This window comes from Solanum lycopersicum, chromosome 3 (assembly GCF_036512215.1).
Source record: "Solanum lycopersicum chromosome 3, SLM_r2.1".
NCBI classification, from domain to species: domain Eukaryota; kingdom Viridiplantae; phylum Streptophyta; class Magnoliopsida; order Solanales; family Solanaceae; genus Solanum; species Solanum lycopersicum.
Window position 1 is genome coordinate 9,554,848 of NC_090802.1, and position 20,652 is coordinate 9,575,499.

The 20,652-nt window shown below is 28.9% G+C and overlaps 3 protein-coding genes and 1 pseudogene across 7 annotated transcripts; 3 read left to right on the forward strand and 1 right to left on the reverse strand.

Annotated features, from left to right (window-relative positions):
* Window positions 1-20,652, reverse strand: part of LOC138347814 (uncharacterized) — a 42,916-nt pseudogene that overhangs the window by 13,168 nt on the left and 9,096 nt on the right.
* LOC138347813 (uncharacterized) lies at window positions 5,657-6,147 on the forward strand. The gene has a single exon (XM_069296313.1). The coding sequence runs from the start codon at window positions 5,787-5,789 to the stop codon at window positions 6,078-6,080; it is 294 nt and encodes a 97-aa protein (XP_069152414.1). The 5' UTR covers window positions 5,657-5,786; the 3' UTR covers window positions 6,081-6,147.
* On the forward strand, window positions 6,762-10,755 carry LOC101246222 (D-amino-acid oxidase). The gene is made up of 2 exons (XM_004234610.5): window positions 6,762-8,081; window positions 10,078-10,755. The coding sequence occupies exons 1-2, from the start codon at window positions 7,214-7,216 to the stop codon at window positions 10,452-10,454; spliced, it is 1,245 nt and encodes a 414-aa protein (XP_004234658.1). The 5' UTR covers window positions 6,762-7,213; the 3' UTR covers window positions 10,455-10,755.
* Window positions 15,418-19,362, forward strand: LOC101246511 (8-hydroxygeraniol oxidoreductase). 5 transcript variants are annotated; one of them, XM_004234612.5, is made up of 8 exons: window positions 15,418-15,532; window positions 16,172-16,216; window positions 16,303-16,445; window positions 16,536-16,573; window positions 16,783-17,191; window positions 17,277-17,513; window positions 17,612-17,770; window positions 18,996-19,362. In XM_004234612.5, the coding sequence occupies exons 2-8, from the start codon at window positions 16,180-16,182 to the stop codon at window positions 19,104-19,106; spliced, it is 1,134 nt and encodes a 377-aa protein (XP_004234660.1). In that variant the 5' UTR covers window positions 15,418-15,532; window positions 16,172-16,179; the 3' UTR covers window positions 19,107-19,362. The 5 variants fall into 5 exon arrangements, with proteins under 5 accessions (XP_004234660.1, XP_010317788.1, XP_010317789.1 ...); XM_010319486.4 differs by having other exon boundaries at window positions 15,429-15,532; window positions 16,147-16,216; XM_010319487.4 differs by lacking the exon at window positions 15,418-15,532 and adding an exon at window positions 15,547-15,773.

Here is a 20,652-nt window from a genome sequence, read left to right on the forward strand (position 1 = left end):
TATTTTGCTATAGTGAAACCAACCTTGTGGAGACATTATCTTTAGTTGATCTTTCCAAAATATGAATGTAATCTATCCAATTGTTAGAATCAACACCTTGATTTTCTGACATTATCTCAATATCGAAATTATCAAGCTCTAGCAATTCATCCCAATCATTTCATTCGTTCAACGAATAATCGTTTGAACTCGGTAAAGCTATAAAAGAAAAGTAAGGTGGTTGAGGTATGTATGTTTCTTGAAATAATTAGTTAGAATTTGTAGATAAGTCACTTGAATTCAATACGTCGAAATGATTTTCTCTATTGAAGTTCACTGAAGTAGCTGGTGGAGCTTGTTGTTTTTGTGATCGATATTTCTGCATAAGAAACATAAAGATGAAAATTGTTAGGAAAGTTTGACATAACCACAAATAATAAATGTCATAACTAGTTACTTATGACAGAAGCCATGCACTAGTCTAGTTATAATATTTATGATTTGAGGTTTTGTTGAACTTTCCTAATATTTTTACCTTTATTGTCCCTTCGCAAAAACATTGATCTCAAAATCAATAAGCTTCATATGTCCAATCAAGTACTTCAATGAACTTTGACAGGAAACATCATTTCTTGTATTGAATTCAAGTGATTTATGTACGGATTTTACTGAATTATTTTAAGAAGCATACATACCTCTATCACCTAAGTTTTCTTTGATAGCTTTGTTTCGAGTTCAAATAATTATTCCATAAATGGATAAAATAAATTGTTAGAACTTGACAATTTGCACGCTAAAATAATGCCTAAAAATAAGGTGTATAATCTAACAATTGATCAGTTTAGATTCGTATTTTTTGAAGCTCAACTAAAGATAATGTCTCGATATTAACCATTATAGAAGAGGTGGTCCGGTCTCCAATGTTAGTGTTGTACGTGTACACAAACAGCAACTGCAATTAGTATTAATGTCAATACCAAACCTCCTAACTTTATCATCAGTGGAGAGTCTATGATGTATGATGATGCAAAAAGAGTGCATTCGACCCAAAAATCTCAATTTAAAAATGTTAAGAGCTATTTGGAGTGTAAAAAGTGGGTTTTGCGAAATTAGAGTTAAAAAATAATAACATAGATAATTTTTTTCTTAAATGATGATGAAATAGATGAACCAAACTTTTAACAGATATTTAAATGAGTTTTTTCTAAAAAATCAATATCATATTGAGTTTTTTCCTTTTCTTAAATTCTGTGTCAAATCTAATTGATTCGACTCCTAAAAAGAGCTCGAGATTTAGGCATTCTAATAGCAATTTTAACAGCGTCATTGTATTACCGAGATGAGATTTTGAGTTGAGTGCATTCACTCCATCTCCCGTAACACCAGCATACAAATAAAAAAAAGATTTTACACTAATAACCCATTTAATATAAATATTTTTGTTGCAAAATATTTTATTTGCAATACCAAAATTTAATTTTGATTTTTATATGAATAACGTCATGGATTTATCTATAATTACTACAACAAAAAACCCTTAAAAGACAATCAAACGCATAACACAAATTAAAATTCACAAAATAAATTTTTAAAATTAATTTTCTAACAAGTTTTTACGTTTGAAAAAAGTTTTTCAACAAAATTACAAGTTATGTCCTTTCATCAGCGTGTTGAATTAAAATTGAGATATTGTTAGGTTTCTATCATAAAATTCATTTTCAGATGAAGAATTAGCTTTGAACAAATTCCGAGTTTCGATTGTAAATGTTGAATATTTGGGGCGTGAAAAATACAGACACTATCGATTTCTCGCAACTTGAATTTTGTTGTAGCAAAGTAAGGACCCACTTCAGTCTTACAATCTTGATACGCATGTTGCTTACTTCAGCAACACTCTTTACTAAAGCACTCACTTTTGTTTGCTCTCTTACTTTCTTACTTGGTTTGTTACTTTGTTTCTTGCTTGATTTCTTTCTTTCTTTCTTTTTTTTGGTTACAACTCAAATGGACCACCTCTATTTATAGGTGGTAATGGAAGAATCTAGCTACGGATTTTGCTACTATATTCTAGAATGTTCTTCTAACTTCCTATTTCTAAAACCACCTTTTCTAGAACATCTCTAGACTTTTCTATCTAAAATACTCATTCTAAAGCTCTTCCTGTATTTCTTTATAACTCTTGAATATTGTAGATTCTTCTTTGAAATGTCTTGGAGATTATCTAAGTTGATGATGATTTCTTAACGGTAAATAGTATAAATGATATTGTGGTTATGAAAAAAGAGTGTATTGCAGATCGAGAGAATTGTGAAAGTCAAAAAATTGAATAGGATAAAATTAAAAAATAATACTCCCTCCATCTCATTTCATGTAAGAGTGGTTGATCCAAGATTCGATGATTGTGGGTGCTCAATTTTTTTAACACTTGCTACCCAATTTTTTTTTAGAAGTTTACTACTAATATTTTTATAATTTAATTAATAAATGAAATACAAAAATGGGAAAGTGGAAAAAACAAAAACAAATATAAGCAAAAAATTTTAAAAGAAGTCAAGAAATTTTTCTTGGCCTTTTTCAACCAAAAAAAAAAATAGGAAAGTGGGAAAACAAAAAGAGATATAAGCAAAAATTTTAAAAAGAAGTCAAGGAATTTTTGTTGGCCTTTTTTAAAAAAAAATAGATGTTGTGCAGGGGTTCGAACCCTCGATGAAGAGCACCATCACTCTCAAAAAATGACTTCAATGAGTGCTAAAGCAAATCTAATATAAAATTTTCAGTATTTTCTATATAGAGATATAAAGTTACCGTCGGGGTAAATGGGTGCTCGAGCACTCAAAATTGTACACGTGGGTTCGCCTCTGCATAAGGTAGTTTGACTCGACATGGAGTTTAGAAAAGATAAAAAGAATTTTAAAATTTATCGTCCAAAATGAATAATAGAATTTGTGTTGTTGTAAATCATTTCATTAAGAGTTAAAAAAAAAATTATAGTTAAATTGTTACTTAATATAGAAATGTATTATTATTTTTGGATCACAAATTTTTTAAGTCTTTTTATAAAACTCCGTGTCGAGTCAAACAACCTCAAATAAAACAGAACGAAGAGAGTATATATAAGAGTTATTCGGTTTCTTAAAGAGTCAATTTCCTAAATGGTCATTCAAGTTAAAAGAATTGCCTTGAAATATCATTTATGTTTCATTTAGGAACAAAATATCACTCAACTATCACTATTTTCCTCCAAATATACTTGACACTTCAAAATCATCACTCTCTCCTAGTTGGCATGACATGTCATTAAAGTCTTTTTTTAATAATAGACTAATTTAATTCATTGAATAATTCAATCAATCCCTTGTTTTGAAAGAACTCTTCAAGGACCAAACGGTCCCTTTCCTTCATACTTCATATAAATAAATCGAAAACCCCAGAGTATATCTTTCCACGGATCGAAGGAAAAAAGACAGTTCGATCGAATATTGATTTTTAGATTCTTTTATCTGTTAGAAAAAGAGATAATCTACTATTTTTCCTTTTAGAAAATCTAAAATTCAATAAATAAATAAATAGGAGATCTAACTAAAATGATGGTCATATTATTTTTAATTTTTTTTAATTAGTTTATTAAGAATAAATTTTCATACTGAAATCTTTTATCATAATTAAACTTTTATTTTTTTTTATGTTATGAAGAATACATTTTAAAAATTTACTATAATTTTATCAATTTTGGATACTTATAGACATATACATTCAAAAAAATATTGATATACAAATCACTCACATGAACACTAATTTATATGAATTAATCATGTATAATAAATCAATAATATTAAAGGTTAATTAACTATCACAATAATACTAATTGTGTATTTGCAATTCATGCTTCCAATATTTATTTATTTTTTTGAAAAAAAATTTAATAATATTATATTTTTTATCCATTAGAAATACTAAATGCCACAAAAGTTTCCTTAAGTTCTAGTTTATATGCTCTATCATTAAATCATCATTTAAAAAAATAATAGATCTATTTAATTCAACAAACTTATGTCTCTACAAATAAATATATAAATTACATGAGAATTTATGAAGATTATAAGAAAAATAATTTATAAAGTCTAGTAGCTTATTTATTGTCACCAAATAAAATTTAATAAAAAAATTGTTGTGTGCACTTTACCTGATAATTCTAAAATTCCTAACCAAATTATTTGAAAATTTTAAGCAAATTGTTTTATATAAGTATTTAAATAAATTTTTAAGATTGACAAAAAAATTGGTAAGAAAGAGAAAATTATTATTTAACCTTATTTAATTTTATTTTTATTCATTTATTCTATACTATATTATATTATATTATATTATATTATATTATATTATATTATATTATAACTTTTCATACAATTAAACATCAATAAATAAACTAATAATTAATTAAATTTTCTAATTTAATTCACTAATATACATATTATATGATATTAATATACTAATAAATAAAAATAAAAAATTTATTTTCTATAAATATTATTCACTTATTATTTTCTTTTTTAAAAAGATAGTGTAAGTATATACGAATTTCAAAGCACACAAATAATTATTTTTTAATAATTAATTGACTTTTAGTATTATTGATTCATTATACAATTTATGATTAATTGAAGTAAATTAGCGTTCATGAGTGATTTATATATCAATATTTTTTTCGAATGTATGTGTTTATGAGTATTCAAAATTGATGAGATTGTAGTATGTTTTAGAAACGTATTCTTCATAACATAAACAAATAAAAAGTTTAACTATGATAAAAGATTTAAGTATGAAAATTATTCTTAATAAATTAGTAAAAGAGAATTAAAAATAATATGATCATTATTTTAGTTAAATGAGTTTAATGAATTAAATTAGTATATTGTTAAAAAAAATTAATAACATTTCATGCCAACTAGGAGAGGTTATTTTTTTGAAGTGTCAAGTATATTAGAAGGAAAATAGTGATAATTGAGTGATATTTTGATCATAAATGAAACATAAATGATATTTCAAAACAGTTTCCTTAACTTGAGCGATCATTTAAGGAATTAAATCGTTTATTTATGTTTCCCCACCCCACCCCACACCCTAAATTAAATAAATTAAATTTTAAACATGTCATGTCAAAGGTGATCGTGGAGTTATTTGGTTGTTACATATGGAATCAATTGACCAAGACCTAACAATCTCCAAAATTAATAATTAATTAATTGATCAGTCTAATTTGTCACAGTTGAGGAAACTGTCTTTTCTCCTAGAAATAGAGCTAACATACAAAAATATATAAAAAAATCAAAGTCAGAAATTTAATTAAAAGTATTTCAAATTTAATATTATATATATATATATATTAAATAATTTTAATTTATATACTTTTAATTAGTATCTTTCTAATGAAAAATAATCGTTTGATCACCTTTTTACTAAATATTGTTACGCCACTGTGTGCTGCCAAAATTAGACTCTTCAGTCCACATTCTACAACATTTCTAGCTAACATCATTGAACTCTCACGTTGAATTTGAATAAACAATCAGCCATCTTGATTGGTCAAAAGCTAGCCCACTAGTTAACTACTATAAATTGGCAAATAAAGAGAACAACAATACAAACTCAACTAGCAACACAATATAAATTAGTTTCTTCTCAAGATTTATCGTTGTACATTAGTTTTTTAAAAATTATATACGATAAAATTGCTTATATATCATCATTAGTTTATAATCAATTTATTACACAAAAACACATCATTTTTGTGCTTGTAATTTAAAATAATGGTGAGATTTGTGAATTTTATTTTACTTCTAATTCTTTTGGTTGCTTCGATTAATCTTTTGGTTTCTGAAGCACGTGCTCTTAATATTTTGAAGATTCATGGTCTTGATTCTGAAGCTGACTCTAACTCTAGTAAAAAAGGATCATTTGATTGGTTAAGTCTGGGTGATATTAAAGATGAACCTAGTCTTGAAGTTGGTCATAAATTTATAAACAGTCAAACACTTGGAGGAATTAAGGCTGGCCCTAGCCCTGGATTAGGACACAAAATTGTCACCGGCAATCACCAATAGTGACATTAATTTTTGGGTTACCATGAATTTTTGTTACTAATATTTATTATTTGTTCCATTCTTTGCAGGCTCTCTTGTTAGCTAGGGGGTTTTGGAATGCAAGTTAAAATTTTTAATATGTTTATGATTTGGATTAAAATTATTAAATTTTACGAAATTTATACTTTTCATGCTAGCTACGCCTCAAGCTACTTGTATCGGCCATGCTAATTACAGCAAATGAAAAGATTCCTTAGTATGGTTTTGTGCTATGATTGTATAATGCTGCCACAGCTGATATATCAATATATCCTTTATGATTTGATTGATAATTAAGACAAAAATGAATACATTAGTATTCTAAGGAATTTTTGTATTGAAAATAATAGATAAATATTAAGTTATTTAAAATAATTTGGCTGTTAAAGTTTATTCTAATTGTTTGATAATGCTAAATAAAATGTATTAGTAATATTTATATTAGTTATATTTATATTATTTTTTATTCTTTCTTTGAAAGGTGTATTAAAAAGTAATATGTATTGTAAAAATAAATTATTTATATAAATATCATTCACAATTTTGGTGAAAAATATATAAAAGTAATTTTAAAAGATAACTGAATCTTTAAAATGCTAATATATGCATTAAATCTCTTTTGATTACTAACACCATAATATAGATAATTAATGCAAATATTGTACGAATTATCTAAAGATAATGCATACAAAAGTTAGATAGTCCGAATTATCTAAAGATAATGCATACAAAAGTTAGATAGTATGAATTATCTAAAGTTAATACATACAAAAGTTTTCTTAGTCATAATATTACGCTAATAGCTATTTGTTTTTTGAGTTCATAATCATTAGTGATATTTTTACCCTTCAATTATCATTTTACTTGTGCTAACTATAATGATTTGTTAGGACTTGATATTTAGTAACAACTAGCTTGAGTCTGTATATGTTGATTTGAATTATTTTTGAGACGAGGATCCATGGGAAAATTTTTTTCTCACGATCTATCGAATTCATTTTTGTCATTTTTCAAATTAAAACCAACATAAGCTATCTTCCTTACCCAAATTCTGGTAGCTACGGAAGCACATAACACGTGTCAGTTTACAAGTCCCTTTAATTCAAAATCAAAGAATGTTGTTAACCCCTCTGCTTCCATTTCCGTTCATTTCAGTCCCCAAAAATTCCCCACATCTAAAATCCCCGTCATTCTTCCTAATACGATCTTCATCGTCACAGCCAATGGACACCAATCCACAACCGAAAAAGGTAGCTGTCTGCGGCGGCGGAGTAATCGGAGTTTGCACCGCCTACTTCCTATCCAAAAACGGCGCATCCGTAACTCTAATCGAACAATCCTCCGTCGCCTGCGCCGCCTCCGGTAAAGCCGGTGGTTTCCTCGCTCTAGATTGGTGCGACGGCGGTCCTGTCGCGTCTCTCGCACGCGCCAGCTTCAATCTACACCGCTCACTCGCTCAAGAGCTTAATGGATCAGAATCCTACGGATATCGTCCACTCACTACTCTAAGTGTCTCCATCACCGAATCATCATCTTCATCGTCGAATCGAACCGGGCCGATTCCGTCTTGGGTTGATGGCCCAGCTAAAAGCCCACGAACAATTGGATCAACTGACAGTACGGCCCAAGTCCATCCAGAGATGTTTACGAAAAGGCTACTGTCAAAAGCGATGGAGGATTATGGAGTTGAGCTTGTGATTGGTAAAGTGGAGAGAGTGGAAATGGCGGAGGGAAAAACGAGAGGAGTTGTACTAGAAGATGGAAGAGAGATTGATGCTGCAGCAATTGTGTTGGCAGTTGGGCCTTGGAGTAAGAGGTTTTCTATTTTGGGCTCGCTTTTTAGGGTTTATGGAATTAAAGCCCATAGTATTGTACTGGAACCGAAAGAAGCCAATAGGATCACGCCACATGCACTCTTTCTCACTTATTATCCAGCCCAAGGTGGAAAGCCCATGGACCCGGAAGTATATCCTCGTCCGACAGGTACTATCCTATCCATTTTTATGTTATGTAATACTCACTCCGTACCTATTTACCTATTTATTTGTCTATATTTTTTTTTTATATATGTCGTTATTTACTTGTCTATTTTAACAAATCAAGAAAGAAAAATAATTTTTTTTTCTAATATTTCCTTATTCAATTCTAGAAAATTTCTAGAACTACTAAGTTGTAATGCATGCTTTTTGGAATCAGAAAATACATTTATTATATTTGGAGAGTGGCATAATCTTTTAAGTTAAGAATAAAATTGGTGTCTTAATATGTGTGTCATAGGGACAGAGGGAGTAATAGTTTGTTAATAACTATTTGTAGCTACATGTTAGGCCGAGAAGAGAGACGAGCGAGATTAAGAGAGGCAAGCAAGAGGGGAAGAGAGTGCAGAGAGGCGAATTGTATATGTATATCTGTCAAATAATTATATATATTTAATTTGTATTTGACGAGTGAGATTGAGAGAGGGAGGAGAGAGACGAGCGAAATTGGATGAAGGATGAGATAGGCAAGCGAGAGAGGACAGAGAGACGAAATGTTTATGTATATTTATCAGATAATTGTATGTATACACATATGTATGTGTATATATGGCGAGTTAGATTGAAAGAGAGAGGAGAGAAGCTAGAAAAAGTAGAGAGTAGACAAAGGTTGATTGTATTTGTATATCTGTCGTATAATTGTATATATATGTATATAATTTGTATTTGTATATTTATAATAGAGGACATGCTACGTAATTACAACTAAAATCAAGATGTCTGTCGTAAATAATTTGAATTATAGCTATGATAGCTAATTAACTAGTATATATTTATTTTTTCATGTAATTTCCCTTCAATCAATTACAGTTGCATTAGAAAAAATAAAGCACCCAATGTATACCTAATACAATTTATTTGATATTATGGTATGTATAATGCAAAAATTTCAAAGCATGTTTAAAGATATAACTGTCCCTCAAAATCTTTTCTATTCTAGGTCCTTTTCACTTTCACTATATCTGTGGAGGTTTTCTTTTGTAAATAATATTTTTTTTATAAATTATTCAATGTCTGTTATTTTTAATATACCAAATTCAAACAATGTTAAAGAAATGGTATCTTAATAACTAATGTAAGCATTACTAATATATCTAATTCAACGTTATCCTATACACTCTACTAAGCATTCCGACGTGTATTACAATTTGCAGAGGCAGATGTAGCCTTTTTTCTTTTTGGTGCTTTCGACAGGAAGTATAAATATATATATGTAAAAATCTCAATAAATATTAGATTTATATTCATAATTTTAGCGCTACAATGAGCTCAATGATGAGAATTTTAAAAGTTGAACCCGTTAAGTTTAAATTGTGGAATCCGCCTCTGGCAATTTATATTCAAAGAATGATCTCTCAATTTTATTTGGCACAACAAAGTAGTGTATTAGCTTAATATAGACCGACTTGCGTTTGACAATTTTTTTAAAAATATATAGTGATGTTGTCTAAACTTGTCATTCATATATAATAGGAAAAGGTAATTTAACTTAACTATCTGAGACAATGGTGAGCTAGTTCCTTCATATGTGTGTATAATAGTGCATTCATTTGTCAGGCTATCATTGTAATCGTGTGCTATTAGTTGGTTGGCTCTGTTGCCAAAAAACAATGTTTTGTTCCACGTTCATTTCATTCTTCTCTAGTTCTCTAAAGCTTAAGTAGCCTACATGTATGCTATTGTTTGATGGTGATAATCACGATGTATGCGTCCATTTTTGAGTTCGTATCCATGTAATACAACGGGTAAAAATTATCACCATGTTGTAAGACGGAGAATGTTCCCTGCCAATTATTGCTTGGTTCTGTTTTCAGTGATATTGAAGTGAAAGTGTGTTTCTTTTTTAAATTTTATTTCCAAAATGAACGAAACATGTGTCTTGTTTTCGTATACAAAACAAGGACTTGATTGTGTTAGAATGTTCTGTTTTACATGTTCTTCAGGGGAAGTTTATATATGTGGAATGTCAGCTCAAGCAGAGGTTCCAGACGATCCAGAGCAGATAACTCCAGTTCCCGAATCAATAAACACGCTTAAGAGAGTGGCTTCTAGTGTGTCAAGCCATTTAGTTGAAGGGGAAGCGACTGTGAAGGCTGAACAAGCATGCATCTTACCTTGCAGCGAAGATGATGTGCCAATTATCGGAGAAGTTCCTGGTGTAGAAGGCTGTTATGTCGCCACTGGACATAGCTGTTGGGGAATTCTCAATGGTCCTGCCACTGGTGCAGCTATGGCCGAACTCATTTTGGATGGACGTGCTAGCATAGTTGATCTTAGCCGATTCAGCCCTGCAAGATTTGCTAGCGCTGTGAAGAAGTAAGATGTCTCCACACAATCATCTAAAAGAGGAAAGAGGGCTTCATAAACTTGGCACTGCAAGAAGCAAAGAGGTCATTTGTTGAATGAAGAACTTGGAAGTTGTTTTTTAAGTGTTCCGAAACTATTGCTTCAATGTTGAGAGAAAATTACATTTCATTATCGCCACTGTAATTATCGAGTCTGTCCAAGAAAATAAGGTCTTTATGTAGAGACGGACTCACAATTTTAAGTTTATGAATTCATAATTCTAATACTTTTAAGTTACGGGTTCTAAATCAATAATATATTACATGTTTATGGTCCCTCTCTGCACAGAAAGCATGTTGATCCACAGTTTGTGTCCCAGAAGCAGAATGTTACAAAATGATACACTTCTATATCCGTAGTTATTTTACACATCTCATTTTATTCTTGATGGAATGCTTTTATATATCAGAGAAATATCATTACATTTATGAGTGTATAGAATCGAATTGAAAATCAAACTAAATTGCAAATCGAGGCAAAATCGCAAAAAAGAAAAATTCGACTAGTGATTTGGTTTGATTTGATTTGTTATTGAAAAAAAAGTCGAATATATGTGGGTTGATTTGATTTTAACAAAAAAAAACAATATCAAACCAATCCGATATTATATATGTAATTTTAAAATTTTATTTTATACATAACTACGCCACTGTAACAACCACAGTAAGGCGAATAAGTTTTCAAAAATGTTCTCTCCAAATTTAATGAAAATAGTTTATTCTTCTCGATTTTCGGTATTCATATATTAATATCATTTATTTAATTTTATATTTTTATATTTAAATATTAAAATTATGGAGCATGAACTTAAGAACGTTTTTGTATAGCCTATAACCAGTAATCTTCCAAAATATTTTACCTTTAAATTCATACTCTTTTATTTTCTTTTTTAAAATGATTAAAAATAATATTTTTTGTAAATTTTTTCACATTTGTAATTCTGCGTTTTCTATTGTTACTAGAAAATATGGGCTGCGCTAGCAGAGGCCCAATATATATAGTTTCTTTATTTTAACGGAAAAGAGTCTAAAATATCCTCAAAGTATTGGAAATGGTATAAAATTAGCGTTCATCCACCTATTGACTCCAAAATATCCTTCCTACCCACCTATTAGGTCCAAAATACCCTTGTCATTCACTTTTTGGTTCAAAATTAACACTTATTTAACGGTTTTATATTTAAACTATTTAAATATTTTTAAAATACATGACGTTTTATAATTTAACTTATTAGTATAATTTATAAATCAATCTATTACCCATCCATTACTAATTAAACTCCTCTAAATTAATAAACCCGTCACATTATTAATGCAACAACAGAAAAACTAATGTCAATTGAGTGTTTTTAAAAATTTGAGGCGAAATTATCTATAGAAGTAAATTATCATACATTCAAGTGTCTAAATAAAAATTACCGATAAACTTAAAAGTCTGACTATGTTCATCTTAATTATTCTTACGTCTCAATTATGTGACGTTACATCATAGGTAACTTTTTTTCAAAATAATATATTAAAGGTTTTAAAACAAAGCATAAATATTTATAAAATTATATGTTAAAAAAGTGCATTAATTAATCCGAGATGTATTACTTCTTTACCTTTAATCATAAATTTCTAATTCAATCTTGAAAGAAAGTGTCATTCTAAATAAGCGGCTCAACTTAAAACTTAATTGGGGCTTCGATTCGGACTCGAATAATTTAGGATGTCATTTTCAGGAATCTATAATTTCATCGTGTTTTAGTAGTGTTTATGACAATTTTGATATTATAATTGGATTATTAAATAAGTGGGATTTAGTTAGTATTGAGTGGGTAGTGGGTTGCTTTATAAATTACATTAATAAATTAAATTATAACCAATAGTTGAACGCAAAGTATTTTAAAAAATATTTAAAGAGTTTAATTTTAAAACAATTTAAAAGGTCGTCAATTTTGAACCAAAAGGTGGATGACAAGGGTATTTTGGAGCCAATAGGTGGATGAAAGGTAATTTTGTACCATTTTCAATACTTCAAGGGTATTTTGTGTCCTTTTCCGTTATTTTAATTATGTAATATAAATAATTTCGTAAGATTTTTCAATTTTTTAATATGATTTTTAGATATTTTAAGTTGTTAATTATAGTAATTTATATTTCTTTCGTCTTATCTTATGTGCCACTTTTCAGATTTCAAAAATTGAATAAATCTATTTTTTCATGGAAATTTTTTTAAACATTTTAAATTATCTACTTTTTACGTAGTTTACAAATATATAACTTTATTTAATTTTGAAGATTTTATGAAAAAATTGTCGGTTAAACTTAAATTGTTTGAATCTCAAAAAAATAAAAAGTGTCACATAAATTGAAACAGAGGGAGCAACCACAACTTTTAAATAAATATATGTTACTACCTATGTCTCAATTTATATTACACTGATATAATTTAAGAGTAGACCTAATTTCTTATATGACTTTTAAATTTTAAAATTGTAAATTATTATGATTTATAATACTTTTTATGTCATTTTCAAATAATGAATGTCACTTATTCTATCTCAACTCATATGACAGTGATAAATTTTTGAGGTTCAATCAAATATTTTAAGTTAGTTTGAAATTTATCTTATCTTATATGTAATTTTTGAATAATGTATGTTGCTCCTTCTATTTCAATTTATGCAGCACAAACAGATTTTTGAGAGTCACTTAAAATTTGTATGTATATTTTAAATTTGTAAGATTATTTTTGTGATTTGTACTATTTTTATGGCATTTTAAATAATATACGTTATTTCCTTTAGCCTAACTTATGTAGCGTTTATATAATTCTAAGAGTTATTAATATGATGTATAGTAATATTTTTTTATATAACCATCCAGTAAAAATATAATTTCCTTTTCCATGAATTTTTTTTGAAATATCAACGTGTTAGTGAAAGGAAATAGAAAAGTAAAATAAGGAAGTAGTGACAAAAAAGCTATTTAAGAAAATTTTGGATAATTTAGTCATAACATTCAATAAAAATATACTAGAGTCTAACAATAGAATTTCTGTTGACCAATAATGTCATTCCATGTTAATTAAAATTACCAAGTTACCCCCCAAGTTGCAAAAGACATTTTGTCAAAATTTAATAGCGAATAAAAATTGAATTTTGAGCACATATTCATCGAGTGCAAAACGTAAATATGCTTAGATTGAGAATAAATAAACAATTTACATATTTATTGCTTGATGATATTTCCTAAGGAGCCAAACTTAGGAGATTAAGAGTGTAAATTTTATTAACATGATTGAAAAATAAAGGACGCTACATTTAAGCACTTACCTACTAACTACTACTATATGTCACATGTTGTAATTTGATAGAAATGGTAACTTACATACTGGCTGTCACATGTTATGCTCCTAAGTTGTTTGGATAATTAATATTTGTATAATATAATCTAAAGAAAAAGAGGTAACTTTTTTTTAAAAATCTTATATCATTATTGTAGTATTGTAAAGGTATTTAATCTTTTCATTATTTGTAACTTATCAATTTAGAGTTATTTCTCAATAATGAATTCAAAATGCTCTATACTTGAATATTGATTTATTGAATTTAATATGATAGTTGGAAAACGTTTTTTTTTCTTCTTCTGTTTGGCCTATTTGTTTGACATTAAGCGGTAGATATTGGACATATCTACCTGGCAAGGGAACTTATAGGCTATGTTCTATTATTAAGCATATAGTTTTCCATTAATACCCAAGAACTTTACCAAGCCGGCATACATATATTTGCATTAATTTAATTTCATTATTTTAAAAATCATTTTAATCACACAAATATTTATAACTTTTTTACACCATAAATTTTGATTCTTTTTATTCAAAAAAAAAGGTTCCGTCTTAAGATAATGTTTGGCATTGCTGTTGGTAGGTCAAAAGTGTTTTTGTAAGAGTTTTATTTTTCTTTATTTTTTTTAAAAAATAAGTGTTTGACATATCCTTAAAATTGATTTTAGATGAAAATAGAAATAATTTTTCGATTATTGGAAAAAAGCTAAAATTTCTACTTCTTTATAAAAGTAGAAAAAGAAACAGAAAATATTATTTTGAAGATAAAAATATCTCTTTTATATATACATATTAACGAATATATCCATTACTAATTGATTAGCGAATCATAAGTCTGGTGAATGTTTACAAATTATTATTTATATTTTATATATTATTTTACAGAATTATAAATAAAGGTAACAACAACACTTTGTAAGATTAGAAATATAAAGAACTTTATTAATTTTTATTGTGAATTTTTCTTATATAGTTGTTTAATTTGTGGAGTGCGTTTTAAATGTATTTTTCTTGATATTTTTAATTTAATTTAAATCGCCGTGTTATTATTATATTAATATTCTATATATTATTTTACATTTTTATTTTACCTAATTAGAAGATAAATGTAACAACAATATTTTTGTATGACGAAAAATATGAAGAACTTTGTTTATTTTATGGTGAATTTTTCGTATATAATGGTTTTATTTTTTTAAATTTATTTTGCTTGATATTTTTAATTATATTTTAAGTTATCATGTTAATACTAAATTATATTTAGTTTATTCATTTATTACGTATAACATTGATTGGAGATTTGATTACGTACATTTTACAATAATTAAAATAAAATTTAAATTAAAGCATTATAATAGATGTTTAAAATAGTTTCTTTCTATAAAGTAATCTTAATACTAAAAGAACGTTGATACTTATCATTTTTAATAATCTAACTTTCAAAAGCACTTTAAAAAAAAGTTTAGTCAAACACAAAATATTTATCAAGAGCACTTTTCAAATGATTAGCAAACTGAAATTGTTTATTTTTTTTTCAAATACATTTTTAAAAAGTCATTTTTTTAAAAAATACTTCTAAATATAAGTAATTAACAATAACAATATCAAACAGACTCTGAACCATATAATATTATGTAAATTGAAAAGTATATAAAGTAGGTCCTCTCAATTAATTTCCAGCAAAACCTTTCTCTTTCTCTCCTCCAAAGCAAAGTTCAGGTAATAATTATATCTAATTTGTTTGAGTTTTGTTAATTTCTTGGCCTTTTTTCTTCTACAAATTATATTATACTATTGATGAATTTTTGGTTCTTGCTTTTGAGTATATATATTCAAGAATATGGAGGATCTCTTGTCTGTTCACAGTAGTTTGTGTACAATAATTGAACTCTATTCGTTGGCTCTTGCCGAGATCCAACTTATTTTTAAGCCTATTTGAATCCAAAGTACAATTCAACAGGTTACAACTCAACTCAATTTCTATTTCAACTCATTTTAATATTTCTATATCAACCCATTAACACCCTTATTTTATATAGTTAGGCATGTCTTTTGGTAAGTGCTGAAAGACTGTCATTCTTTCTAAGCTACTTTCATCGGTTAACGAGTCCAGTAAACTTAAAGTTCCTAGACATCAGATGTGGTGTTGAGTTCATTAAAGTTATTCGCATATTAGAAATCTCAACCTGACCTTATACCTCTAACTAAACACCTATACTACAAAAAATTTGTACCTATTATATTAAACAATATTTTGGATGTAATGTTAATTTGGAACGTATTTTGTTATGTGTTGAAAGTCTCTCTTTCTTTCATGCTCACTCAAACTTAAGGTATATTCATCGTTTATGAATCCAGACTTGACGATGGAGTCAAGCAACCCAAAGGTCATCACATGTAAAGGTGAGTAATCATGGAGATTGAGATCTATTTTTTCCCCCCTTTATTTTCACATTATGAGAAGATTTATGCATTAAGTGTGCGTGCAGCTGCAGTAGTATGGAAGGAGGGGGAGATGATGAAGATCGAAGAGATACAAGTGGATCCACCTAAATCAAATGAAGTTCGAATTAAGATGCTCTTTGCCAGTTTGTGCCACTCTGACATTATCGCTTCCAATGGCTTTCCCATTGTCTGTTACTCTGTTTCCCTTTCATTCTTCTCATCTTTCATTTTCTAATCCATCGGTTTGTTTAATTTGTTCTTCTTCTTTCCTCTCCAGCCTTTATTTCCTCGAGTTCTTGGACATGAAGGAGTTGGGTACGAAAATCTTCTCTCTCTGTTTCATTCTATGCAGAACATGTACCGGTCCAGGGAAGAGCCGGACACAAGGGTCTACTACATGTAACCTTACTCTGCATTTCAGCAAGAGACTGTTTACATGGCTCTGACCTGTGATGGCAACAATGATCTAGTTAATTCTTGCAAATTGATTCATTTAGCCAATGTCGACTTATTTGAATTTGCAGCATGATAGAAAGTGTGGGAGAAAATGTGACAAATCTAAGAAAAGGAGATATAGTGATGCCACTTTATTTGGGAGAATGCAGAGAATGCCCAAATTGCAAGTCAGGGAAGTCCAATTTATGTCACAAATATCCCTTGACCCTTTCTGGTCTAATGTTGGATGGCACAACAAGAATGTCCATTCATGGAGCACAAGTATTATACCATAGCTTTAGTTGTGCTACTTGGTCCGAATATACAGTTATTAATGTGAACTACGTAATCAAGGTTGATCCTCAGAAGATTCCGCTTCAACATGCTAGCTTGCTTTGTTGTGGATTTACAGCAGGTTATGGAGCAACATGGAGAGAAGTTCATGTTGAAAAGGGATCAACTGTTGCTGTACTAGGTCTTGGTGCTGTTGGACTTGGAGTGAGTACTACTACATTTTGACTTAGCTCGACGTTTAAAGTGGTACTAATAAAATAAATTCATGATGTATGAAAAATATTTGCAGGCGATTGAAGGAGCTCGAAGTCAAGGGGCATCGAAAATAATTGGTGTTGATATAAATGAATCGAAACGGGGAAAAGGACAAGTGTTTGGAATGACGGACTTCATTAACCCTAAAGAATCCAGGACATCAGTTTGGGAGATGATAAAAGATGTTACTGAAGGCTTAGGTGTTGATTATGTTTTCGAATGTACTGGGATTCCATCCATGCTTAATGAAGCCATTGAAGCCTCAAAATTGGTAAATTTTTTATATATTTTGTTGATAAAGCAGATAAACAAACATATACAGAAACTTACCAACATTATATTCTTCTTGTTAATCTCAATTACTATTAGGGAATTGGGACAATTGTTGTAATTGGTGCAGGACATGGACTTACTAGAGAATTCAACTTAGTTCCCTTATTATGTGGTAGAACATTGAAAGGTTCAATCTATGGTGGAATAAGACTTCACTCTGATCTTCCTACTATACTTCATAGATGCGCAAATAAGGTACAATTTTTTTTATCTCATTAAGTGACCGAGCCAAGATTTTCATTAAATTTTTTTTAAAATATTAAAAAAAGTAAGCACATTAAAAAGTTGAACGAACTTTAATATCTATTATAGATACATTAAAAATATTTTTAATTATATATAAATAGTGAAATTTTCCGTTGAAGGGATAAGTGACCCAGTTAATTATCATCAACTACAATAATACCCACTATATATAGTTGATTATGTAATATTAGTATAAAATATTACCATGAATAGTACTTACCATGTATAGTTTTCTTGTAACTTATGAGGTGATATCCTCCTTCATTTTCTAAAGAATATATAGAAATCAATGTGTTTCTCTTGTTCATACGGTATCAGAGGCTAGTAGAGAATTAAAGAGTTTCCACTATTGATGGGTGACTATTTCCATATATATATGTTGCTCGCTTGATCAAAAATTATGCAAAGTAAAAGTTGCGCCACCTTACATCTTTCCGGTGGTTACCTTTTTATATCCGACTTGTGTAATACCTTGTTATTTTTGGGTGACTACTTTCTCATACTTGATTTGTGTAGCACCATTCCAACTTTTGATAACTACTTTATCATATCAGATTTGTGTGGCACCGTGATATATTTTTGGTTATTAATTACTTTCTCATATTCCATTTGTGTAGCACCATGATATATATCCGGTGACTACTTTTTCATATTCGATAATCGTAACACTATGCCATCTTGTTAGTGACTACTTTCTAATTTGTGTGGAGTCGTGCCATCATTCCAATCTTGACCATATAATTTCTCTTTTTGAATAGGGTCGTACCATCATTCCGAACCTACCCATATAATTTCTTTTTTCAATAGGATTGTGCCGTCAATTCAACCCTACCTATATAATTTTTATTTTCCAGTTGGATTGTGTCTTCATTCCGACCCTATCCATATAAATGTCTTTCTATGTAAGGTCGTTCCATCATTTCAACCCTGCCTACGTAATTATATCATTTCTATTTCCCAATTGAGTAGTACCTTTTCATGAAGTATATCTTTTCAATTGAATTGACCCAATGAAATTAACTTTAAGACCCAAATATTTTAATATTGTATTACATATAAATTAAGCTTCTTTAGATGACAATACATTCATGTACAGATATATAATTAATTCATAAGTCCATAAAATAGAAAAAAGTTCTCTGTAGACTAATATTTTTTTATTACATTTTTGCAGGAGATTCAACTAAATGAGCTTATAACTCACCAAATTCCGTTGACTGAGATCAACCAATCATTTGAGTTGTTGAAAGACCACCATTGCGTCAAGATTATTATCAAGTTCTAATAAATTAAACCAATTGTTAGAACATATTAATGCATGGTGAAATTATATACTCAATTATGAAATATGGTTTGATTTATATATGCACTATATATTGTATGCTTATGATAAATTAAATAAAACATTGTATTGCTATACATAAATGTGTATGCCATGTGGCTTATACACTATTGCAGGATTGCTATTCAAATATCAGAATTATAGCAAGATTTGTTCCCAAGTTTTAATTTCAAGGCTTATAAATAGCCATCTTTCTCTATTTATTTTGTTTAGTTCTTTATTTTTATTTCATTTTAACAATATATGTGAGTTGCAACTTTTATTTACCTTTTATACTTTTAATATTATTAACAAAAACTTTGACTACGCTATTGAGTATATAACATTTCATTCTCTTTAATGTTCCTCTCTTGTGTATGGGATGTGAGTTATTGGATCAAGTATCTTTTCAATATAACAAAAATAAAAGTTTTTTTTCAGTATAAACTGATTTTTAAGAATCACATGCAAAAGATGATTATTATTCCTAATTTAATGGTATAACAAGTAATCAATTTAACTTATATTAAGAGATACTTTTTCATCCTCAAACAAAAACACTACAAAAAGAATATCAAAACTCGGTAAACTTATTTTAGCTCTTTAATTACACGATATTTAAGCACCCCCTTAACGATTTTAAAGTGAATTAAATACCATCGTTTAATTATAATACTACTCTTACATTCCACAAGCTTGTTACTGGGTCGGGCCGCATTAGCCTAGCCCATTAACCTTGTATGAAATCGGTTTATCGACCGGGTTCACCACTGATGTGTCGGCCTGGATTGGGTTCCCACTGATGTGTCAGACCATACCAATCTGAATAGTATTTTGGAAGAAAAATAACCGGACCACAACCCATGAGCAAATTCTTTCGGACCTGATGGGCCTCTTCTGGGTTTGGCTCATTGGGCTAACAGACCGGGTTAGACTAATTTTTTTTAATCATCATTTATTAATTCGAAAGTATGAGTCAATTGTCAATGTAGTGTATTATTTTCTATTTAATTTTAAAATAATTATAACTATTTATGAAAATGGATTGATTACATTTTATTATTAGAAAGAGCTAATTTTAAAAAGAACTGAATTAGAAAGAGCTAAATAGAAATTTGGGCAAATTAGACTTTTTTTTGGGTAAACTTCAAACGACCTTTTCTTTTTGTACATGAAGAGTTAGGTAGCCCATGTGATATCAAATGAACGATCATTGATTCCTCTTTCCAACGCCACTAAGTTTGATAAATTTCGAATTCAGATGAGGGAGATATGCTCGTTTGGGTTCACCCTGCTTGCCAGCTAAGGATATTCATCTGTATTATGGAGGAATATTCCGGTCTTTTCGTTGCCCCGCTAGTCTAAAATCTTTTGCCCACCAAAGTTATGGGGACTAACCAGATCAAGTCAATTGGGATTCATTCTAAAATGTTCAAGAAAGCTAGGGCAAAGTTCAGGAGAAAAGAGGAGTTTCAATAATTTCTTCAAGATTTTGAAGAAATCGACAAGA